Source organism: Athene noctua, chromosome 4 (assembly GCF_965140245.1).
Source record: "Athene noctua chromosome 4, bAthNoc1.hap1.1, whole genome shotgun sequence".
Taxonomy (NCBI): domain Eukaryota; kingdom Metazoa; phylum Chordata; class Aves; order Strigiformes; family Strigidae; genus Athene; species Athene noctua.
Genome location: NC_134040.1, coordinates 65,969,272 through 65,994,789, shown reverse-complemented (window position 1 = coordinate 65,994,789; position 25,518 = coordinate 65,969,272). Strand labels below are relative to the sequence as shown.

The window sequence follows — 25,518 nt, the reverse complement described above, 5'->3', positions numbered from 1 at the left end:
TGCTTCATCAGCTTCCCAGGCAACGAAGTCAAGCTGACAGGCCTGTAATTTCCTGGATCATCCTTCTGCCCCTTCTTATATATGGGCATCACACTGGCCAATTTCCAATCTGTCGGGATCTCCCTGGTCAGCCAGGACTGCTGGTAAATGATGGAAAGCGGCTTGGCGAGCACCCCAGCCAGCTCCTTCAGCACCCTCAGGTGTATCCCATCTGGTCCCATAGACTTGTGTGTGTCTATGTCATGCAGCAGGTCACTGTTTCCTCCTGGATTGTGGGGGGTTGTTCTCCCAGTCTCTGTCTTCTGGCTGAGGAGACTGGATTCCCTCAGCACAACTAGTCTTGCTATTAAAGACTGAGGCAAAGAAGGCATTAAGCACCCCAGCCTTTTCCTCATCACTTGTTGCCATGTTTCCCCCTGCGTCTAGCAGGGGATGGAGACTCTCCTGGGTCTGTCTTTAGTTGTTGACATAGAAACATTTCTTGTTTTCTGTGATTGCTGAAGCCAGATTCATTTCTAGCTGGTCTTTAGACCTCCTGATTTCCACTCTGCATAGCTTCACAGCCTCTTTGTAATCACTGTGTGTGGCTAGCCCCTTCTTCCAAGGGCCGTAAACTCTCCTTTTCTCCCTGAGTTGCAGCCAGAGCTCCCTGTTCAGCCAGAGTGGTCTCCTCTGGCGCCAGCTTCTCTTACAGGGACCACCTCCTCCTGAGCCATTAAGACTTCCTTCCCTCTTAAAGAGTGCCCAGCTTTCCTGGACCCCTATACCTTTCTGGACCATCTCCCAAGGGATTCTGTCAAGCAAGTGCCTAAAGAAGACAGTCAGCCCTTTGGAAGTCCAGGATGTCAGTTCTGCTGTGTCCTCTCCTGGCCTCTCTAAGTATAGAGAACTCTTAGTATTTCCTGATCACATTTCCGTTATCACATTTCATGATTACATTTCTCTTTGTTCTTTTTAGTAAAACCAGTGTGCATATGGATGGTGTGCTTTTACTAAGTTTGGCAGTAAATAAAATGTGTAAAAACAGAGGTAGTATTTTCTATTTCAGCATTCCAATAAAACAAAAGGGGAAAGGGAATTGCTTTGATTTCCTGAATGAGCAGGTTGCAGCAGTGAGGCCAGGCTGTGGTGGATCTGCTGACTGGATGTGGACTGAGGGGCAGAGCTCCCAGACACTCTGTTTACATGTGCTCTGACTCCTTTTATTCCTTCTCACTGGTTTATTCACATGATCTTGGGAAGATTTTGTCTGGATACTGTTAGACTGTGGCTGCATACATAACAGGGAACACTAATAACAAGCAACAGATGGCAGGCAGATTTCAGTAGGAAGTTCTCCCTTATTTTTTTCAGTGCTCGCAGGTAAGGAGCTTACATGAGCAAATGATAAGGGTGGAAGGAGCCTTTCTGTGTGTGTTTGAACAACTGTTGCTGCAACTCTGGTTTGAGCTATACCCTGCTGTTTCTAACAGAATATCACATGGTGTGATGAAATGGAGATCACTGTGAGTCAGAAACACAATAAATTATACACTGTGTGACTATGACAGCTCAATAGGAGCACCTATGGATGGAAAAAGCATTAATACTTCTTTGAGCACTGTTGACATGCAATAATTTTTTACCATTGTAATGAAAACATAACCAAATGAGCACATAAAACTCAGAGAGGAAAATATTTCTTTGTACATGAGATAAAACTACACAAACAAATGTGTGCTATTAAAAGAATTTTGACTTCAAATGCAGAGCTTTAAGGTAAAAAATGTGATCTGTGAGTAGGGAAATTTTTTAAGGAAGATTCTTATTCTTCTGTATAGACAAGCTTTACTGAAAAGTGTTTACTAACATAGGAAAAATAGCTTTCTGTTTAAAATACACACAGATGGAATCGAAAGCAAAAATACCATGGTTAGTGGAGATGATATATAGCTGTAAGAATATCCTTCTAATTGCATAGTGGATCTTTTAGTAATAAATAATGAAAAGCCTCCCTAATTTTAGAATATATGTATTTTAGGAGGACATAAATCTCAATTGCTTCTTTCAGGTAGTTCAAAAGTCATGCAATGAGAGGTATTCTGGGTTTACAATATAACTATGAATTCTAGTAACACAGTTATTTACTAATACTTGTATGATAATCTTAGCTATTAGAAGTATTTTATATTTTCTTTGCATATCAGATCTTTCAAAATAAAGAAACCTGTTAGAAATTATCTAGAGATCGCTTTAGCAACAGATAAATTGTCCAGCAAAACAAGCTTACCTGAGTTGATATGATTGTACTGTGTAGATTTTTATTTGCGAGTCAATCTCATTAGTGCAAACAAACTACTTGAAATACAGGATAAACAAAACCCTTGCTAAAAATGCAAAAAGATTCAGTAACTAGAACAGACAGAAGTTAAACAGTTAATGATGGGGCTGCACTGGATTCAGTGTATTTGCAGATGTTGCTGCAACCAACTGCTGATTTTTCTCCCATCCTGTCAGGGAACTCTGCCAGCTGTGATTCATGGAATGATTTTTTTGCACTGAGTAATCTGTGGTTTTTCTTTTTCCTCTTCCCTCTCCCTTATTTTTATCCTAAACTAAAGTGCTGTTCATTTCAGCTAAAGGGAGGGGAAGCTTCCAAAGCATTAATACAAAATATTAAATACACTGTGCTTTGAGTAGAGGAATTTTAACAAACGTTAAACTTGCAGTAATTTTACTTGGTCTCAGGCAGAGTAGTCCAGTACAGAAAAAACAGTTTTATAACAGAATCAGCTTTTGGTTTTGCTAGTCATACAGTGTCACAGTTCTTTTAAGACTTCTGTACTAGTATTGCTAAAGAACATCCAACTTTTGTGCTGATATTATGCCTCCTTTCTCACAGATCGCTCTGAACGAAATAAACCAGACTGCCGCTCTTCAGGGTAAGAATCGTATTTCTGTATTTATTCTTCCCTTCTTTTCCTTTTTTCCTTAATTTTTCCTTTTATGGGATGAACTAGGAAATTTGCCAGAAAAATAAAAACGCCATTCTTCTATTTCTGTTTTGGTAACAGTAATGAAATACCAAAATAACTTTGTGTTAAAGGTAATTATTTTATATTCCTTATGGGCAAAATTTTCCAAGGAATTAAGAGGGCATACAACACTGTAATTGTGTGCACTTAAAATCCAGAGGCTTGTGTATGTATCATGTACAAGGTTGTTTGGTAAAACTGGTTTAAGACCAGAAGCCCTCATGGCTTTTACTTCCTTGGACTGCTTCTGTATCAAGGAAAGTAATTCTTAGTTCAGTCAAGAAGAGCAATACGTTATTATTTATTCCATTAACTCTGATCCCATCATACCTAAGGTTTCATAACTGAGAGAAGCCAACAAAATGTATTAAACAAAACACACACAGGCACAAACATTCTGTGTTTATTTAGAATTTCCATCAGCAGTTGCCATGAACTTCTAAGCTATTGATTTGCAAGGCCATATTTTCCCTTAAGCTAAAGAATATTCTCTAGTTGTCCTTCTTAGACTCTATTTTTTTTTTTTCAAATTCTCTTTCTCCTTTGCCTTATTTCCAAACTCTCCCTCTCAATTCTCCACCAGGGAATAGGATCTCATCCATATCCTGTGGCGGATAATGGGATTTTAATGAAGTAAAGTGATAGAACCTAGCTAACACTGGCTCTCCTGCTCCTTTGTGAAAAGCCTTTCCAAAGGATGCCCCTCGTGTCCAGCCTTCTGACATGACATGACCTTTTAATTTGGCTTTTACAGTCTGATTTTCTTTTTGTTAAATTTTTACAGTACAGTGGGGTAGCTTTTACGGCTACATGAACAGAGGGAACTGTAGGCTCTTCTTAAAGCACAGTTGGTGCGTTGTATCTACTGTGTGATGTGATGGAAGGGAGGATGCTTTGCCCTTCCCTCCCATATCTGCAACAGCATTGTGGCTGTTTCCAGCAGTGTGTTTAAGTTGCAGGGGAGTATTGCCTTTGTCCTTTATTACTTGTATCTACTTAAAACATCAATTACTCTATTTCCTTTTATAATTAAAAACTTTTTTCCATAAAATGATGCAGTTACAGTCTACATGTTTTAACTTTGATTAGATCGTATCGTATTACAATAATGTCAAATAAATCCAAATCATCAAAAGGAAATCTAGTTTTATCAGAATGTTTAGTTTAAGGTTGAAACAGTTTCAGTCTGTTCCCTGCTCTTCTGACTGGTCTTTCTCACCAGTACCTTTTTGCTCTGGATTCTATTTTAGAAGTTCTAATTTGGAATCAAAAGCAAAGTAAAACTTCAGATTTTTCTCCATGGAATTGGAGTTTCAAATGTGGACCAGCCCTGACAATAAAATAGTGTCCTAAATTGTCTGAGTTACAGGTTCCAAATTCTCATGTCAAAAGCACAGAAAAATTAACAGTATAAAGTAGGTTGCTCATAATGTTGAGAAAAATGCAACTTTCAATAGTCTTTCATTCCTGTCAGTAGGGATGTGCTTTCTAACCATATCTATGTATCTTCTGCTGCCCTTCCCAATCTCACTGGCCTTCATCTCATGATAGTTCTGCTTTCCAGTATGATCTAGGAGGAACAAAAGTCATTGTTTAAAGGGTAGTGTGGTTTAGTGCATGTATCTCTGCTGCTCCTAGGCTAGAGCAGGAGCAGCCTGTCTTACTTAGATGATATACTCAGTTAATTGATACTGCTACACTCTGTGTTTCGTCTCTCATTATATAGTTGGAAGCATAAACCTTTGGTGAAAAATTGGCCCAGTCTGGCCATGTCATGTCTGGGAAAGGAGCTGCAGCCACTTGAAGACCAGAGCCCCTTGCTGTAAGAACTGAGGGAAAACTAAATAGTGAAGTATGCAAGACTTAATTAAAGTGCAAAGCATACTTCTCTTGTAACACGGGCAGCATTTCAGAGCTGTTTGAGTTCCACTATGGACAGTTTTATGGCTTGTGCCATTTTTGTGATGAGCTACTATACCCATGACACTTTCCTCTCCGGGGGCAGCTCATGACAAGGGAAAGAGAAAATACAGTAGCTCAAAGGCATCTTGTCTACTTTTTCCTTAAGCTGCATGTTGTGGGATGCGTCTCTTAAAAGCACATCATCCCTCTCATGATCTAAAGTGGAACAAAAATGACCCTGTAGGTCTTTGTACTTGCACTCAAGGTCTAGTAACAAGAATTTCTGCAATAGAATTACTATAAAATAATGGAGGTGGACATGAGGACACTAGGTGACCAGATGAAGGCCTATGCAATGATCCTTAAGAAAGGTAGATATCCTAAGATGAAATAGTGAGTGTAGATGTTTTAAAGAGAGAGCCAGAGAAGTAGAAGTTTTATTTTGTGCAAAGCCCTGGTGAGATCTTGCTCAGAAGTCTGTCCAGTCTAATCACAAATATGGAACACCAGGATAAGAAGAGACAAAAAGCACCCAAACACCACCAGCAACTCCTCAGGGTCTGTAAGGTTAAGTTCTAGTCTGGAACAGAGTTTAATTGAAAGATAACATGACAATATTTCTTGTGATTGCAGGGGTCTAAAGCTTGTCCTTTCCAATACCATGTTCTTGTATGTTCTTGTGTATTTTTAGATCAGCTTGTTCTTTAGTCTTCTGAAGACCTCCTATACAGTGAAACAGGAACAGTTTTAAAACATAGCTAGGACACAATTAATTTGCAATGAGATGCACATACAAAAACTTTTCTAGATAGAACAGTGTATAAATGATCTTTAATATAGTTCCTTTTATTATAGGATGGTGCCATTTAGATAATGCAGGGTGAAACATATTTATAGTGGTATCAAAAACTCTGACAAATATTCTGATTTTGTTATTAGCTTATCAAATGTTTATTATGGGAGAAATGCTACAGGAAGGTGGAGTATTCTGAGTGGTGATACTGGGATCTAGCATGAACCTGGGAAGAAATTTGGGGAGTGGATGAACCAAAGACCATAGGTTATGGTTTGAAGGGATAGATGATGCTTACAAAATGTGCATTAATACACTATCCTTTGCCTCTTTTGGCATTTAGCAGCCATCTGCCTTGCAGGTGACTTTATCTAAAGTGAGGAGTAGCAGAACAGGGCCTGTGGATATCTTTTTCATGTACTGCTCCATAATGATTTTTTTGTTAAATATTAGCACATTAGTAAGATCAAAACAGATGTTCTCTGAATCCAAATAATAAATATTGCTACATTAAATTTTTAACAAGTTAACAATTTTATTTCATGACCTAATACTAAACATCCCTCAATTGTTATATTTCAGACAGTATTAAAAATATGTCTGTACTGGTAACAGTGATCTGTAATTATCAGTGTTCCTTGATTTTGCTGTCAGGTCGCATACTCTTGGCTCTGATAGCTTCAGGTCATGCACTGCTATAACACAGGTCAATTAGGTCAAAAGAAATAGACCCTTTAGTCTTATGTATCTAAATGTTTTCAAACTGAAAATTGTATGATAGTAATAGAATAGAAGATTTCAGGCATCCATATATTTGCAGTTAATCCCTGAACATGAGAAATTAATTTCATTATGCTTTTTTTTCCCTTTGGGATAAGGATTATAGATCAAAAACTCCTGAAACACAGTCTTGTGATGTGATATAATTCATTGTCGTTGCCTTGACCTTGGAGATGGGAGGACGAAGGTATCTAAACACTGCAACAGTTTACTGAGAGATTTAGTAGCATCAATCACTTGAAGTCAAGTAAGAAATTTTTATTTTTAAAACCTAGGAGTCTACTGTGAAAGCTTGCCCTCAAAATGGAGAGGGGGAAGAAAATAATTAGTTCATTTCTAGAAATAGATTCTAGATTTTACTGCCGTATAGTCTGCCTGCTGTAATGTGCTAAAGTTCTTTTACAGCTGGTTGCCTTCATTTGATTGAACTAAAATGGGCTTTTTTATTTAAAATACATCAAGTCAACAATACAAATAGACACAACCCTTCCTTTGTTCCTTTATAAAGAGGCACTTGAAGTGGCTGATCAAAGGGGCTACAGATCCCTTTAGTGAGGATCTGATAAATCAAGATACCATTTTTATGAATGGTATTTTGTATCTTACTTTGGTTTTAGTTTTTTTATGTAGCAGAATTCCATTAGTGAAAGCTTCTCTACATTTCTGTTTCTTCTGCTATATGATGTTGATCTTGTGAAATTGTGTTTAATAAATATTTCAGTAATGGTCTGACTATATCTTAAGAATATGTTTTCCCAGATCATCTGTGAAGCCTGAAAGACACCTTTTAATTAAGATCTTAAGCCTTTAACAGAGCATGAAGGGAGTCTTAAGGCATAGGCCTGAGAACATAGTGAAACTGTCCTCACTTTATAGTTAAATCAGTGTGCTTTTACAGATCTTGAGAAAACAAAAAGTAATTGGATTGTAACCATTACAGTCAGTCTGTGGTCAGTCATAAATAATTCCAGCTTTGTGTATCTGAAGGGGAATATGAGAGTCCTTCCTTCTGCTGCAAAAATCTTGCTAGCTCCTAACCTCTGAAGCCTGGATTCTAGGTTGAAGGCTCTCAAAAATTGCTGCTGACATTTGTACATGTTAACAATTTGAGTCATTTTGTTCTTGGGAGTAATTTCACTGCTAATTTTGTGGGTCACTTAACAGATTTTTGTGTGTTTTGGATAAATTTAAAATCCAGGCTACTGTATTGGAATTGGGCATTGAAGAGAGTGAGAGGTGCTCTTGTGACCTTACCAAAGACCTCTACTTAGTTGTGCTTTAGTCAAATGGGCAGTATGGAAAGACTTTGCTACTGCTGCTTCTGGTCTGAGAAATCACAGAATGGTGGAAATGTTAGTGGGAAGGGACCTCTGCAGGTCATTTAGTGAAACATCTTGCTTATAGTGGGAAGATGCTAACACTAGATCAGGCCAGTGATGTTTTTTTCTAGCCAAATCTTGAAAATCTCCCAGGAGAGAGATTAACACCCCTTATTTTCAGCCCACTTATAGGCTGCTTGTCTGTCTCATACTAACTCAGCTCCAGATCACAATGCTGTGGGAGGCAGTGTCAAAAGAACCCATCTGAATCTAGTTCTTTACTTCAGACACTGACTACTTAATATCCAGAAGGACCAGATTCATTTCCACAAGCATCCTGAAATACAGTTTCTCATTGCTGCCGTTCAAAAGCCTTGGATTGTTCACTGGCAGTTGTCTGCATTACCTTGTCAATGCAGCTGTTCCACAGAGGAAAATTTCAGACTTTTGCCCATCCAGCCAGTGTTATAGACTGTAATACAGATCTGAAGTTTGAGACTTTGAACCTTGCTGACACTCCATCTGAAAGGGAAGAGTTGTGTGTAGAAAAAATGTTGGGGATGACAGTTGTTTTACTGTTACATTCTTATTATTTAGCTTTTACAATTTTTAAGGCTAGGGAGTAGCAGGCTACTCTTAGCCTAATCATACCTTTAGGTTATGAAAAGAGGAATGTCCTGCTTTTGTACACTCCTGGTAGGTCAGAAGTTGATGTAATAAGTATCTAGTCTCCTTCCCAAACCCTTGGAGTGCAGTTTCAAAATTGCCCTACTCCTAAGCCTGTGCCACTCCAGGAGGAAGGATCTCATTCCCTCCTTTGGGCTGTTATCAGTGTTCATGTGGTTAGTTGGATCAGAAGGCTGATCTCCGGGGAAAAAATATAGCTGCGTCTCCACTTTACAGATGAAGCAGGTTCAGCAGAGGGAGGCAGAGTGATTTCTTGCAAGTCAGACAATAAATCAATGGCAGAACTAGAAGCAGGACTGTCACGGGACACAGGACCACGGTGTTGTGACTTTTGTTGTTGGTATCTAAAAAGTAGGATCATGTGGCTCCAATTTTTTCATTCTGAGAGCTAAATTTTGGTCTGTCACTTGGAGCATGGTGCAATCCCACTGGTTAAGTGTGGATTTAAAGTCGTGAAACTTGTGATTGGAATCTGCTTATGTGTCTTTCTTTGTTTATCATGTGTTTCTGGTCAGCAGCACGTGCTGTGCAAGTCAGAGATGTTCCTCCTGGGAGCAGAATAAGCTGGAGCAATTTTGTGCAGCATATTTCTTTGGGAGCTTCTTTGCCACAATAAATCATTATGTTTAATTTGTTCTTTGCAATGTTAATTTTCCCTGCTCAGTTTATACTTACCTGTAAATGAGAAGAAAAATCACAGATAGAGCAGAGGAAAAAATGGCAGATGGGTTCAGCTTAGTTGTTGGCAATTAGGGATCGTGTGGGTATCTAGAGACTGTTGCTGCGGGTGGTTGTTTTAATGCCGCCAATTCATCACTGTTGCAGTGGGGATTTTTCGCTATTCGTCTCACAGATAGCAGTAAAGAGTTATTGTGAAGGGCACATCCTAGCTAGCCTTCCAGATTCCTTATTTCTAAACAGAGAAGAGGGATTTGTTTTAATAAAAGAGCGCTCTGTTCCTGGTTTCTGCAAGGGGAATTTTGAAGGACTGTTTGCTTTGGTGCCCTGAACAACTCCTTCTGTTGTCTGGGCTGCTCTCCAGTGCTTAGGCTAATTCATAATGGAAAATAATGCTGAGAATGAGATGGTTGTTGAAGCAATAAAGAGAAAAAGGTTCATCCTCCTTCTTCACTGAAAGAATTTCAGTGTCTTTGGGCATCTTGTTTCACTGTCCCATCACCTTTTGGAGGAGAGAACTGTAGAAGGTACTGAGGGCCATCCAGACAGAAGGCTACCCTCCTTGTGCATTAGAAGGATTGTCTAGGACATAAACAACCATGATAGACCTCAGTTCTGGAAAAGGTGGTTTCAGGAAGCACACAATTACACATCACAGCTTTTTTTAGTCATGAAGCTTTCCTTTTAAAGGTCATTTTTGAGAAGCCTTCACTTTTTCCCTATAAAATGCCAATAATTCTCTTTAAAACAACCATATGGCTTTGTCTTTTAACCCAGCTCTGAGATGGATGGAAGATGTGGGGAGGACTAGAATTCTCTGTTTATAAGTAACATGTGATGGGCCAAATTAATCAGTCATGGTTTTAATTCTGCTTCTTTATTATTGTTATTTTTTTCTCTCCAAGTCATGTCAATGACAAATAGCACATAAAATTCATCTGGTGGATGGGAGCGGGGGTTGGAAGGAAATTCTTTCCAAAGGTATTTGTAATAGTCTCAAAGAAAACAGAGAAGGAGGAGCTGCTAAGAGAAGCCTATGGGATATATGTTAGGAGCAGGTTGTAAACTTGAGCTCAGGAGTAGTAGTAGTTTGGTTCTCTCTGAAAGAGTTTCATGTTGATATTTTAAGAGTGCTGGAGCTGATACTTGAGCTTTGGTTTATTTCCCTAAGGATTTGTGTAAATTTTTTCTAGGCTCAGGTCAGTATCTACATTTTCCTTCACCTCTGGAATATGAGTGGGAGAGCTCAGTTTGCAATTATATTGTGTTGGTTTCCATGGCCTCTTACTCTGATGTGCACAAGAGAGAAGAGATTGTTACTTCTTCCTTTTTTTTGTTCTCTTTTTCTGTACTTCTCACCTGCTTTGTCATTTCATTGTATTGTATTCTTTGGTGTCTGCAGATTATTCTAGTATAGATAATTGGTTACCTTAAGTAGCACCTGATTTGTCAGGCTGAACATTGAAATGATTGATCAAGTACTCTTTCAAAGCATGTTACAGTTGCCTCCTCACCACATCATGGGGGAAAAATATCCCTAGTGAGGCCTGTCACATTGATAGTTTCTTAGTTTCTTCCTTCTCACTGTATTTCTGTCTAATGCTTACTGTGCAGTTTGCACAGCTGTACTTTAGGCTCCGATTCTGTCATTTGTAAACATCGCATTTCTGATTTTGCTACAAAATTTCGCTTTTCAAAAGTGGTATTTTGCTCAGTGCAAGTATCACCATTTGAGTTTAGGCCATGTTTACATGTGGGATTTGTCCTAGTTTTGACCATATGTGATAAACCACAAGCTCAGCTGAGCTAATGCTAAGCCCTTAGTGTAGACAAGGATGAGCTGCTTTTGCATCTGTTTCCAGCTACTTCAGCTTCAGGAAGAGAGAACTAATAGTCAGTGGTACAAAAAGTCATGTTCCCTTGGAGCCTACAACCAAGGCAGGTCATGGGCAGGTCCCTTGATACAAAGGACTGAAATTAAACCACACAACCCTAAATGTGGAAAATACTCATGTAAGTATGGTCTTTATATGTATGCCTAGCCACATCTTAATCTTGAGAGAGTTGTTATGAGAGGTTTGTCATCTGTTCTGGGTATAGTGGATATTCCCATCTCCTGATGCTTGAGCAAAGGTTGACTTCTAATTAAAGAGAAGGTCCAAATCTAATCATGGTGTTCCAACCACAAACAGTGATTACTTTGTTAAATCTCTCTTTTGATCTACAGTATAATATCTAGTTCAAGCAAAAGAAGTACATCAGTGATCTCATGTTATATTAAGCAATATTTTTCCTTGGAATGTGTGCTTAGTAGAAAGAAATAGCTTTGGTTTTACTACTGTAATTCTTCTGTTCCCTGTCATCTGGACTTCTGCTTCCCCATCCACTCACACACCAGCATCTAGTATTAATACAGTATTAGTTCAAACAATCCTGATACCATTTTATGACTGGTTCATGAAGTTTCCTTCCTCTCCCAAGAACAGAGTTTCTTTTGGGCAACTGCTTGTAAGACCATTGTGTTGTTTTATTACCTTGTTTCCCCTGCCCCTTCTAAAACACTAGGTTCGTGAATAGCTAAAAGCATGTAGCACTCCTGACAGGTGAATGTTGGACAGCTAGGAAGGAAGAAGACAGTATCATGGGACAAGTACAATGACGACAGCTGCAGGCAAGACATTCTCACCACACCTTACAGGTGTATGGGACAGAAGTTTATTTGCCCAATCTATCTTAGTCCTTCTGAGGCTGTTGACAAGGAAGTGTGTTGTGTCAAATGAACGTTTTATAGTATGAACAGACTACCAGTGCTTTCTGTTAAAAACAGCATATTTTTTTTCCATCTCGGACAGATCTGAAATGATGACACAGTTATCTGTATTTCCTTTAATTACTATTCCCATATTGGCTTTTGTAGGTTTTTTTAATGATGTCTATTAGTATTTGAATTCACAAAATGCGCTTCTTAGTATGGTAACTGTCTTGCTGCAGGTGCTAAACAGGTATTTTGCATAGTGTAATACAGATGTACTTAAATGGCGATACAAAACAAGATCATTAATGTTCTTGAAGGGTGTTAAATAGAAATTGCCAAGATTACTTTTATATTAAAGAAAATCAGAATTTTCAAATGTCTTTAAAGTAAACAACCCAAGATTTGTCCTTTTATCTTAAGATTTATATTACTAGAACAGCTGAAGTAACTGGAAAAAATGGTGAAGCTTTCAGACAGGCCACTCCTTTCATCCTGAAAGACAACTAAGGGTATAAAAATGGCCTTTGTGGAGCAGACCAAAAGTCCACCGATTCCAGTATTCTTATTCTGTCCTTGTCTATGTGTGAAGTAGAAACCTAAAGGGAAAAAAAAAAAAAAAAGGAAAGAACAAGTGCGCATTGGAAAGCATTCTGTCAGCATCCAGTTTGTTTGACTCAAGGCCTCAGAGAGGTGATGCTTTGTATTTAATAGCCCTCAATGGGGTTTAGTTTTCTTTTAATTCATACACACTTTTAGCACCCATAGTGTTTTGTGGCAAGCAGTGCCACAGCTTAACCTCATGTTGCATGCTGAAAAGCTTCTTTGACTCTTCCAAACTTGGTGTCTGCTAGTTTTATATAATGCTTTCTGCGTCCTGTAGTGTAAGAGACTGAGCTGTCATTCCCTATAGCTTTGCTGCTTCTTGAGAAAGTTAAAATGCCATTGTTCTGGGTTTAAATAGATCATGTTAATCAATTAGGCAGTCTTAAGTAAAAGGTCATTATTACTTTTGGAGGCCCAGAAGCATGTTAGCAAGGGGAGAGGGAGATAAGGTTGTTGACTGACATGAGAAAAAGGACTGGAACAATTTAATGCCTTAGGAGTTAAGGGCATCACTGAGAGTGGAGGTTAGAGAAATTACCTGTTATATTATCTGAATCCAGAGCCTTTAAGCTGCACTGGAGATTATTTTTCTTAAATTTATTTTCTAAGCCTATCTTTGTAAAGATTTGGGATCAAGAGTCAGAGGTCAGAGGTGAAGTGGTTGATATGAGAGGTTGTTATAAACCTCCTGGTCCCTGGTTTTTCTATTCTTTCAATTGCCTGAGTAAGCTGAACCTGATACTTTGTGGCTCTTTAATTTCCTCTGCCTAATTTACCGGATGGCATATGGTGGGCTGATTGAAGTGCATGGAGGAGCATGTGGAAGAGCCTTGCGTTTGGGAGATTCTTACAGTCTAGGGAGGGGCATCAATTTCTGTGGCAAGGTATTTCTTACGGCTGTTGTTCTGGAAAGGTCTGGTTCAATCCTTTCTACAAGGTGCTTGTTGCTGAAGCTAAATTTAGTTGAGTGGCATAAGGTAATGGTAGTGATTAGTTCTTCCAAGCTATAACCATCCATTAGAGGCTGCAGTATTTACTGAATTGCCATATAATTTGAGGTCCATGATGTTGTAAGACAGTCAGGGTATATGACTGAGGGTAGAGGAAGTTCCTGTTGTCTCGTAGTATGTTTGCATGGTGACTTGCTCAAAGATGAGATCTGTTTAACTGGAGAAGTGTCCCCAGCAGTTAAAGGCCTTCTCTTGCTTGTTGAGATAGGTATTTTGAGTGCTCTTACAGCAAATTCAGTGCTGTGCCCGTCTATCAAAGTTTTGCAGTGTGTTTGGGATAGATGCAGGTTTTGTGGGTGTAGGCGTGATTATAAAAAATCTGTTTTGCTCTTACGGTTGATGCTTCTGTTTCACGCTTGGAAAAGAATTTGAGTATGTAAAAACTTGGATGTTTTTCCCTAACCTGGGCTAACAAAGATACCACCTTTAGCTATATTTACCTATATACTTATACCTTACCTACATCATTGTAGAATCAGAATTACAAGACTTCAAAAATAATCTTTGATGTGTATCTTTTGAGAATAGTTGACCTTAATCTCAGAGTTACTGCATCTTTGTGAATGAATAGAAAGGACTGCAGTCTAAGGTGATATTTAAACTCTGTGGTGAACATTGTAGACCTACAGTTGTATGAATGTATGATTTGTTATGTAGTGCAAGTTTCTGGTTAATCATTTTCTGCATTTTGTAACCAGAAGCTCTGTCAATATCTGTGGTTTAGAAGAAAAGGAAGTGTTTCAATGTTTTTGGAGGAAGGGCAAGGGAAGAGTATATAGGCGAACATGCCATTTCTCTGACTGAGCTGCCTGCAGGGCACTTTCCAGAAAGACAGGTCTGGTGAAGGGTGTGGCTATGAGATTTTATTTTACAATATCTCTGCACTGTGCATTCTGTAAGGGCCACTGTTACAAGTTCATGGACCTCATGTATTCTGGGTGTAACTGTGTGAGTCAGCAGTCCATTGGAACAAAATGTGATCATGCATGAAGATAGTTTTACTTTTGTGAGACTTTAACATGGGAGGGTTGAAAATGAGTGCTTGTGCTGCTTCTTAAATGTTTTATTTTACTTTTAGATATAAATGGTCAGTTTGAAGCCAGTATGTCTCTTTATATGGATGACCTTGTAATATTCCTACACACATTTTTGGCTGCTGGTTCACATGTACAGTAAAGAAGGGTTTTTGTTTTTTGTTTCTTGTTTTTAAGTGCTGATATAAGACTTCACTATATTCGATGCATAGGTATTAATACGTCTGTCTTATAGACCGTCCCTTCACAACAAATGTCTTTGCTGTGAACATACATCTGTGATTAAAACAATGAGGAAATTCCTTTTGTTTCCTAATTCAGCTAAAGCTTAAACTCCAGCACATTTCACGCTGCTTATTTGACTCAGAGGGCCTATAAAGAAGTTGAATTGGGCTAAAGGAGCATGGAAATCCTACCAGATGGGACTTGTCAAAGAGCTCAGCATTGACCATTGTTGTACTTTGAAATTCTCAGAGGTGCTCAGCTGATTTTTTGGCACTGAGGTCACAGCAGCATCGAACATTTCTTGTAATCCCATTTCTGGGGTTTAGGTTGAACTTTACATTTTGGATGTTTCTCAAACATCTGGCTTTTGTATTTCAGAGCTGGAATTGTGTGCTGTTAATCTCTGACTGGGCAGGGTCCAGATACTATTTTAGCTATTTGGTAGTCTCTTGGAATTGAGACTCATCTGCCAGAGGCCTTAAGGTGCCTCAAGATTCCCCAGGAACTCCTTCCTCATACATACACTAGTTTCCTCCTCAAAGGATGCACAATAGTTGAAGTAAATGGGCCTATATTTTACAGGTTCTTTTTACATAGCAAACAAACAGATCTAGGAAAAATAAGAAACACCTATACCTTGTTCCCTTGGTTTGATTACTGTTCTCAAGTCTTTCAAGACTGTATGCTTGCAAGTACCCAAGCATTCTTCTCTGGATTCCTTACCTCCAGCTCATGCGTAGTTCCTGCTTGTTCCTCTCTGGAGCCATGCTCTGTTGTGTTTCTATTCCTGAACTTCTCAGCCTCTGTTTTCAAAAGGCCAGCTGAAATACACCCATCTTTTCATTGCTTTGGGTAATCTTTCCTCCTGTCCCCTAGTCTTTTCTCTTTGATGATCTGCAGGTAACTCATTTGCAGATTTAAGATACTGTTGTAAAGCAAAGTGTTACCTATTTTGTTAGTAATCATTATTAATGCTTCTGGTCATATGAGGACATTCTCATACTACTTTCTCCCTTTACAAAACTTTAAAGATAATCTTAAAACTACACTTACATGTTCTATGAAGTACACAGACTACTGATATTTGAAAAAAATCTGAATATCCATACTTTATAATACTTAAAGCCCTGTAAAGGTATCTTGAATCCTGGGGATCCAGATCTACAGATTTTTTTTATGCCTTTGTCCTGCTCATCCTTCATGATTAAACCAGGTTTTATTCATCTGTGATGTCAGTTACAAAGGTTCTGGAGCTCATTCAGCCAGCAGATTGTATTTGATGTACAGAGATGTATGAAGCAAGCAGAATGTCCTTGTCAGTGGCTAGAGAGGGCTTTGATTTACTGACTGAAATGCTACTGCAAATTATTGAACCAAAGAACCATTTTTCAGAAACAAGCTTTTTTTTGTATTGTTTAACTGTATAAGTAGGGCACCATCAACTTTCACCATCAAACTTTTCATATGGAGTTTGCAAATGCAGAAATTCCATAGCCTTTAATGGTAAAGAATTTCCAACAGAACAAGCTGCAGTTTACAGCTGTTTTATCTGAAGTAGCTGGTTCTTCCCTTCAGTTTTTTAACCATTACTTTTGTGTCTGAATATATTGCTGGCTGGGTCCATTAATAAATGGTATTTAAAGCATAAATACCATTTATTAATTTTATTCAAAGCATACTAGAACGTTTATCACAACAGTGAGTAAAAATATGTTGATAGATGGCATAGAGGGGAATATTCTTAGATGTTACAGGAGGGCCAAACTTCAATAAGCAGAGCTCTCTGTTCTTGTAACATATGTTTTATTGGGAACTGAAATCAGTCAATATACAATGAAGAATAACTTTTATCATGCTCTGAGGCGTTTCTGGAATGGGCATGTTCATACAGTCATCTTCAGGAGCAAGGTGCAGTTCAGCTCAGGTTATTGTCTGAAAGAAAATGTCAGAGGAAAACTGGCTAGTGTGTCTAGCTTTGGATCAGGAAAGAGTTAATTCAGAGTGCACATGAGTTGAGTGACTCAGATTCACAAAAAATTTGGGAGCTGTTTCAGCTGCAAGATTTAAGCTGGACATCATTAAGTGTGGAAGCTGTTGTAACCTCATGACTTCTAGTTTGCTGTGAGAATTGGAGTGTGAAATGTTATCTTCTGCTTCCATTATCTGCTTTGATTTCCTGCCTGTGTTCTGCCTTAAAATTGAAGGTTTGATTGCTAAAATGTGGTCCCCAAGTATGACAGTGACAAGCACATGAATATGAAATGAGTGGTTGAAGAAACAGCTAGAGAGCAATTCCTGAAAGGCTTTCCCGATGCTGATCAACATGAACTGTTTTAATTAGCTGAGCAGCTGGATTTTAGCTGCTTCTTAACTACATCCTCGCTTGTCCGGACAGTGGGAAGTCACAGTTGCGGCGTTCATTAAGTGATGCAGAAGTAGACATTCTCAGCATAGTGATGAGGATTGAATTGTCACTGGATTTAATTATGGTTCAGGATTACTGAATCACAGAATCAACTAGTTTGGAAAAGACCTTGAAGAACTATACTACATCCCTAAGTGTTATGTAGACCCTACTCTTAAACACCTTCAGGGATGGGGACTCCCCCACCTCTCTGGGCAGCCCATTCCAACACCTAACAACCCCTTCTGTAAAGAAATACTTCCTGACATCTAGTCTAAACCTTCCCTGGCGCAACCTGAGGCCATTCCCTCTTGTCCTATTGCTTGTTACTTGGTTAAAGAGACTCATCCCCAGCTCTCTGCACCTTCCTTTCAGGTAGCTGTAGAGGGTGATGAGGTCTCCCCTCAGCCTCCTCTTCTCCAGACTAAACACCCCCAGTGCCCTCAGCCGCTCCTCATACGACCTGTGCTCCAGACCCTGCACCAGCTTCGTTGCCCTTCTCTGGACACGCTCGAGTCATTCAATGTCTTTTTTTGTAGTGAGGGGCCCAAAACTGAACACAGGAATCGAGGGGCGGCCTCCCCAGTGCCGAGTACAGGGGTCAGATCCCTTCCCTGTCCCTGCTGGCCACGCTATTGCTGACACAAGCCAGGATGCCATTGGCCTTCTTGGCCACCTGGGCACACTGCTGGCTCCTGTTCATCGGGCTGTCAATCAACCCCCCCCCCAGGTCCCTCTCTGACTGGCAGCTCTCCAGCCACTCCTCCCCAAGCCTGTAGCGCTGCTGGGGGTTGTTGTGGCCCAAGGGCAGCCCCCGGCATTTGGCCTTAGTGAAACTCCTCCAGTTGGCCTCAGCCCATGGCTCCAGCCTGTCCAGGTCTCTCTGCAGAGCCTCCCTACCCTCGAGCAGATCAACACTCCCACCCAACTTGGTGTCATCTGCGAATTTACTGAGGGTGCACTCGATCCCCTTGTCTAGATCATCAATAAAGATGTTAAACAGGAGTGGCCCCAAAACCCAGCCCTGGGGGACACCGCTCGTGACAGGCCGCCAACTGGATTTAACTCTGTTCGCCACAACTCTTTGGGCCTGGCCATCCAGCCAGTTTTTTATGCAGCAAAGCGTGTGCCCATCCAAGCCTCAAGCAGCCAGTTTCACCAGGAGAATGCTGTGGGAAACTCTGTCAAAGGCCTCACTGAAATCAAGGTAAATTACATCCACAACCTTTCCCTCATCCAGTAAGCAGGTTGTCCTGTCGTAGAAGGAGATCAGGTTTGTCAAGCAGGACCTGCCTTTCATAAACCCATGCTGACTGGGCCTGATCCCCTGGCTGTCCCACATGTGCTGTGTGATGGTACTCAGCATGAGCTGCTTCATCAGCTTCCCGGGCAACGACGTCAAGCTGACAGGCCTGTAATTTCCTGGATCATCCTTCTGCCCCTTCTTATATATGGGCATCACACTGGCCAATTTCCAATCTGTCGGGATCTCCCTGGTCAGCCAGGCCTGCTGGTAGATGATGGAAAGCGGCTTGGCGAGCACCCCAGCCAGCTCCTTCAGCACCCTCAGGTGTGTCCCTTCTGATCCCATAGACCTTTCTATGTCTATGTGATGTAGCAGGTCACTGTTTCCTCCTGGATTGTGGGGGGTTGTTCTCCCAGTCTCTGTCTTCTGGCTGAGGAGGCTGGATTCCTTCAGCACAACTGGTCTTGTTATTAAAGACTGAGGCAAAGAAGGCATTAAGCACCCCAGCCTTTTCCTCATCACTTGTTGCCGTGTTTCCCCCTGCGTCTAGCAGGGAATGGAGACTCTCCCGGCTCTGTCTTTTGCTGTTGACATACTTACAGAAACATTTCTTGTTGTCCTTGATTGCTGAAGCCAAATTAATTTCCATCTGGGATTTAGACCTCCTGATTTCCTCCTGCATAGCCTCACAGCCTCTTTGTAATCACTGTGAGTGGCTTGCCCCTTCTTCCAAAGGCTGTAAACTCCTTTTCTCCCTGAGTTGCAGCCAAAGCTCCCTGTTCAGCCAGGGTAGTCTCCTCTGGCGCCAGCTTCTCTTACAGCACCTGGGGACCCCCTCCTCCTGAGCCATTAAGACTTCCTTCTTAAAGAGTGCCCAGCCTTCCTGGACCCCTATACCCTTCAAGATCATTTCCCAAGGGATCCTTTCAAGCAGATGCCTAAACAAGACAAAGTCAGCCCTTCTGAAGTCCAGGATATCAGTTCTGCTTAGCCCTCTCCTGGCCTATCTAAGTATAGAGAATTCATGATCATTATGTCGTAGTTGTCCTCCTACCACCACATCATCCACCCGTCCTTCTCAGTTCACAAAGAGGAGGTCCAGCAGGGCACCTTCTCTGATCGGTTCACTCACCAGCTGTGTCAGGAAGTTGTCTCCCACACATTCCAGGAATCTCCAGGACTGGTCCTGCTCTGCTGTGTTGTATTTCCAGGAGATGTCTGGGAAGTTAAAGTCACCCACAAGAACAAGAGCAAGCGATCATGAGATTTCACCTAATTGCCTTTAGAATATTTCATCCACGTCTTTCTCTTGGGTGGGTGGCCTGTAGTAGACTCCTACTACAACATCTGCCTTGTCTTCACTACACTTGTACTCAAAGCAATCATAACAGTCCCTAACATACAGTGCCACCCCACCAACTCTCCTTCCTTGTCTGTCCCTCCTAAAGAGCTTGTAGCCATCAATTGGCGTACTCCAGTCATGGCGGACATCCCACCATGTTTCTGTAATAGCCACGACATCATAGTTTTCCTGTTTCATCATGGCTTCAAGCTCCTCCTGTTTGTTACCCATGCTGTGTGCATTGTACATACACTTCATATGGGCCGATGTTTTGCCCCCTTCCCCCTTCAAATCTAGTTTAAAGCTCTCTCAGTGAGCCCAGCTAACTCCTGCCCCAGGATCCTCTTCCTCCTCTGGGACAGGTGCATTCCATCTAATGCCAAAAGGTCTAGTGCCCTGTATACTAACCCATGATTGAAAAATCCAAAGCCCTGATGGTAACACCAGTCTTGGAGCCACAAGTTCATCTGCTGAGTTCTCCGGTATTCTTCTTCATCTATCCCCCCAACAGGAGGGATGGAGGAGAGTACCATTTTTGCCCCCGACTCCTTAATCAGTTTCCCCAAAGACCTGAAATCTCTCTTCATTGCTTTAGGACATCTCCTGGTAATGTCGTCACTACCTACCTGAAAAAACAGGAGAGGGTAGTAGTCCTTGGGTCTCACTAGAGCAGGAAGTTTTGCCATGAGGTCCTTGATGCGGGCCCCAGGGAGGCAGCAGACTTCCCTTTGAAGCGGGTCCAGTCTGCATATGGGGCCTTCGACACCCCTCAGCATAGAGTCACCCACTACAATGACTCTTCAGGGGTTCTTTTCAGAGCTGGTTTTAATACCTGGTCTAGAGTGACCCAGCCTTAGTCGACCTTGGTCTTCCTTGTTTGTCTCATTTTCTTCCTCCATCTCTTCTTCATTCAAAAGTTCCAAGGCCCCAAATCTATTGTGCAATTACTTGCACAAAAGCAATTACTTACTTTTGGGACTAGACCCAAGAGACAAGTAAAGTTGTACCAAGGTGAGTCTGATTTCCTAGATGACAAGGTCTGTACTATTGAGCCTGTGATTTCTTAGGTGGTTGGATCTTTATTAACCTCCTGTACCCATAAGGCCATGACAGTACCCCATGATTTAGCAGAGAATGTGAGAGTGCATCTTCATTTTACAGAGAGGCCACTGTGGTGCCAGTCTGCTGCCAGCTGCTTTTTTTCTGGTGCTTGTCTGACCTCACAGTGAGCCAATCTGGATGACCAGCACTAGCAGGAAAAAAAAAAAAAAAAAAAAAGGATCAACTGATATTGAAGGGTGAGAAGAACAGATGACTCAAGACATAGCCATCATTTGGTGATTTGCTATCAGATTAGCTGCAGAGTCACAGATTCAAGGTTTGTTTTTGTGAGTAGAGGCTGAGCTGCTACCCCAAAGGACTGCTGCCTTCCTGGCTGTCCACTTCCACTGTTTCTTCAGCATCACCCTGGTGCTCCTGTGGCTCTGCAGCCAGCTGGAGTGGTCAGCCTGTCTGGCTGAAAACCAACTGGGATGTTTGGGATGGGATTGTTTGTTGTTAGCAAAATCGTGTGGCTGATCCAGCAGACTTGTAACCATGTCAGCACCAACACAAGAGAGGTGGTGGAAATGGTGAGCGTGGGGAAGGCAGGACTACTGGCTGCGCAGTCTCCACTTCTCTTACACTAATGGGGCAAATTGCACCTGGAGTCCTTGTGTCATGTAATCTAATTTGGAGGACTGGGAGTCTCCTCTGCAGTGGAGGCACTGAAGAGGCTGGTTAATGTGGATATATTTTCAGTGTAGATTCACTTAATCCCCAGGATTAATACGGTTCTGTCTACTGGATAGCTGTGACTCTTCTGTCTTAACTTTAGTCAGACTAATAGGTCTGTCTTTGGCCTGCTCTCAGGGTGGTGGTAAATCTGATCTTTTGCACCACCCTTAATTTAACTATAAAATTACCGATATCTTTCTGTGACTCAGTCTGCAGTGAAATCATTTAGGTGGCATTTTAAACTTTTTGTGTTTGTAATAATGTATTCTAATAAGTTTTTTAAATGTTGTATACTGGCTGTAATAAAGATGACATGATTTCTAAAGTAACTGAAAGAAAGATATGATGCCTTTTATTAAATTAGTGTTTTGACTCGCAGTAATTTCAACATCAGCTATTTAAAAATTCTTGGCTCACATTCCAAGAAGTCACAAGACATTAAACATAGCAACATTTAAACTTTTTTTTTGTCTGTATGTGTGTCTAAAACGGTCAATAACCACAATTAAAAATGTATTAAAAAGCTTTTACACAGGTGTGTGAACCTAAGGACTGATACTTCAAGAAAAATTTCATATAACATGATGTGAAGGATAAATTTTGAGACTTTGTAGCAGATGCTTCTGTATATTTATTTTTTAGAACATGTGATCATTCTTTTTCTTTTTTTTTTTTTTCCCCCACCAGGCTTTTGTGTATGTCTAGAGTGATGTATGGAAGAAGTGCAATCAGTTTTCCTTTAGAATATTCATTGTTATATCAGTTTAGATACAGAAAACTAAGATTGTGGTTCTGATAAAGGGAGCAGATGTTGTTGGAGGATTGCTCAATTCCTGCTGAGAATCCCATGGAAGCCAATAAGGATACTGGTGCAATTGGATGAAGGAGGAATGCTGAGACAGACCTGTAGCTTGGGATGTCTTTTGTATGCCAAGCAGTCCCACAACTCAGAGGGTGATGACTGTAGATAGCCTGGGGACACCTCCCTAAATGTCTGTGGGTATGCTAACAGGCAGGGGCGAGCAGTCCAGGCAGTACTGCCTGTGCACTCTAGAGGCAGATAAAGCCCAGCACTCCTCTGCCTATTTGTGCTCAGCAGCAGAGCTGGCTCACCATCAGCTGGCTGGTGGGAGCATGTCTGTGAGATGCCCTTGGTGGGGCTGGAGCCACTGCTGCTCCTGGAACGGCTAAAAGAAGTGTGGATGAAAAGGTAGCCCAGAACCTCCTGGCCTCTTCACTCAGGTAACATCTGACTTTAATCTGTCCTGCTCCAGGCACACACAAATCCCTGCCCTTCTGGCTTGGAGATGCCGATGTGATTTGAGCTTTATTCCACCTGAACAGCGCCTCCCCTCCTCTCCTGTGTGGGGACTGTTTAGGTGTGTGATACTTGCAAGGTCGCTGTGGTGGGTCAGGAGTCACCCTGCAGGAGCAGGCCTTTGAGAAGAATACTGTACCTACACTGAAGTTGTGTTTGTAAAGAGACACTACTTAGTACAAGCAAAAGCGTTGGAGCAGAGCCCTTAATGAGGGAGAGACCATGGTTTATACACACTAAATGCACTTAACTCTGCTGAACAGGTTACAGCTTTTTGCTCAGTCTAGTTTGTGGCATTTTTATTTCTCCAATATACAGACCTAAAATACACTTTTGAAGTGTTTTCCTCAAGTGTTTATATTTAGAAAAACTGTCCTTGAAACCCAGAATAAAGCCTGCCATGAAGAGTGAGTAGGTGTTTAACAACTTCAAACACACCACTCCAGTTTCTTTATCTTTCAGAAATGGTGACCCATGGGACCCTTTTTCATATTACTGCTGACTCGAAGTACCCAAATGCTTTCAGCATAGCAGGTACAGCAGCTTACAGATCCCCTCTGAATTTACTGACTGGGTTTGTTTGAGTGTGCAGAGGACCTGCCAGAGGTGGGTTAGTTCCCCCTTTTGAGGAGCTGGCAGGTGAAGCTCAATGAAGTTGCTGCCTTAGCTGGAAATGAAACAAAGTTTGTGCTTTAAATTAACAGCAATTGAGGTCTAGGATAAATGTACAGATTGCAGAGGAGTGGCTCTGGTTGTCCACTCCTGCGTGCTAAATCCTGTGGGGGATGGATGAATAGTTTGCATCTTTACTTATTCCGTATTAGGTATGGCTGGGGTAGTGTTGGAGCTAATGTTTGTCAGAGTCTTTAATGCTCTGAAACTTCGTGCTCTCTGCACTGTTTTCTTCCAGCAATATGAGTTTGTACTTTGCTTATGTGTATTGCAGGGTGACAGAGGAGCTGCTGTTGCCCACCCCCAGGAGCTAGTTATTGTCATACTGTCCCCTCAGGTGTCCTGATGAACTGGGGAGGGGGGGGGGGGGGAGGAGGGCAGGAATGGGATTCGCACTGGAACCAGGATTCGAGGTTCCTCATGGATTAAATTTCTTCCCTCTTTCCTTGACACGTGTTGGTGGGGATTTTGTGTGTGCTTTAGTTCAGTGCCGGGCTTTATGGACAGGAGGAGGAGGTGGGAAAGAGGCAGGGACTCCATACAGTAGAGTAATTGCTGCAGCTCCTACGTCATCAAATAAGAGAATGAAATTTGATTTGGTTATATTAATTATTTGGATGGATTGAGAGAAAATGTGTCATTAACTGTGGAGCAGAGGAGGATATTAGTAACCTTGCCACTTTTCTCTTTGCTAGACGGGACAAGAGGCCAGAAATTGTTGCCTGTGGAACAGGGATGGGTTAGCATAAGGTATGCGCAAAATTACCAGCTGCCCCAAGAACAGCATCGTATTTAAACTACTGGGGTTTAGTGTATAACAAAGTTATGGAATTTGCAGTTTCTTTACAGAGCTTCAGGGAGTGAGGGGGAGACTTTCTACATCCACTCCCATTTCTGTGTTTCTAAAGGGCTTAAATAATTACAAACTAAATGTGAATCAGACTCTCCTGGGGATAGGAAATGTAGTACTTTGCCAAAAGGTTGTTGATGGGTGACCCGTTTATGGAAAGCGGAAAAGAAAAACTATCTGCTAACAGCTTGTTTTGCCTGTGAACTCATAAATTTTCTAACAGAACCGTGTTATCTTCGGTTCTAAATTGCACAGATAGTTGCATACTTGAACTGCTTTGCTCTTGATATAGCTGTACTTCATGAGGTTGGTTTCATGAAAGGTTTTGCTTCTTTGTTCTTTGCATTTTGATTTTAAAATAATTTTCTATACCCCTTTGTCCTCATACTGCATGGAAAACTTGAACTTTGGCCTACATGATGACTCCTATGCTATCTAGCCAAAAATACCTGCTTGTATCTGAAAGTGCTCATCACATTCTGAGGCAAATTGCAATGGATCAGAGCGCTCTTACCAGCAGGAGAAAGAACTTAACTTGTTCTTTTTGGTTCTTTCTGATACTTGAGTACACATACTTTATAGATTTCCTAATTTCCTGCTATTAAACTTAAGTAAATCTTGAATTCTGAGTATAGAAAGTTTGTATTACGCCAGAAGATTTCAGATTCACGTTACTAGACTTCAGTCTCCTTCCTATCTGATACTAAATATGATTAAAATAAACCCCTAAAGATTGTAATTATTCAGAGCAATGAAAGCAGAAGAATAAAACTTCAAAAACAAACATGCAAAAGAAAGACACTTGAGATATAAGGAATTAAAAAAGGAGTCTGGGTTACATCTGTGAGGAACATACAACTAAAAGTGTTCCTTAAAGATAAGGCTGTATTATGATGGGACATTTTGAAGGAAAATTAGAATCCTTTTCTGCTGAGAATGCATGGTGAAGTATGACTGATAGAAATGTTTTCTAATGCAGCTTTGCTAGATGTATGGATAGGGGCCAAGCCACATTTGAACTGTTTCTGAAACCAGACAAATAGGCATTGTTTATCCTAGACGAACCAAACTATTTCAGAAAACAGTTCAGTCAGAGCAACATTCATTTCT

At 40.9% G+C, this 25,518-nt stretch overlaps 1 protein-coding gene across 3 annotated transcripts in view; it reads left to right on the top strand.

Annotated features, from left to right (window-relative positions):
- The window catches only part of SH3D19 (SH3 domain containing 19), a 91,445-nt gene that overhangs the window by 19,773 nt on the left and 46,154 nt on the right, over nucleotides 1-25,518 (top strand). For all 3 annotated transcript variants that reach the window (XM_074905618.1, XM_074905617.1, XM_074905615.1), the window contains exon 2: nucleotides 2,882-2,921. Coding sequence is in view for 2 of the 3 variants with exons in the window: in XM_074905617.1 (XP_074761718.1) it covers nucleotides 2,882-2,921 (40 nt within the window). In the remaining variant the exon portion in view is untranslated. The remainder of the gene's footprint in view (nucleotides 1-2,881; nucleotides 2,922-25,518) is intronic.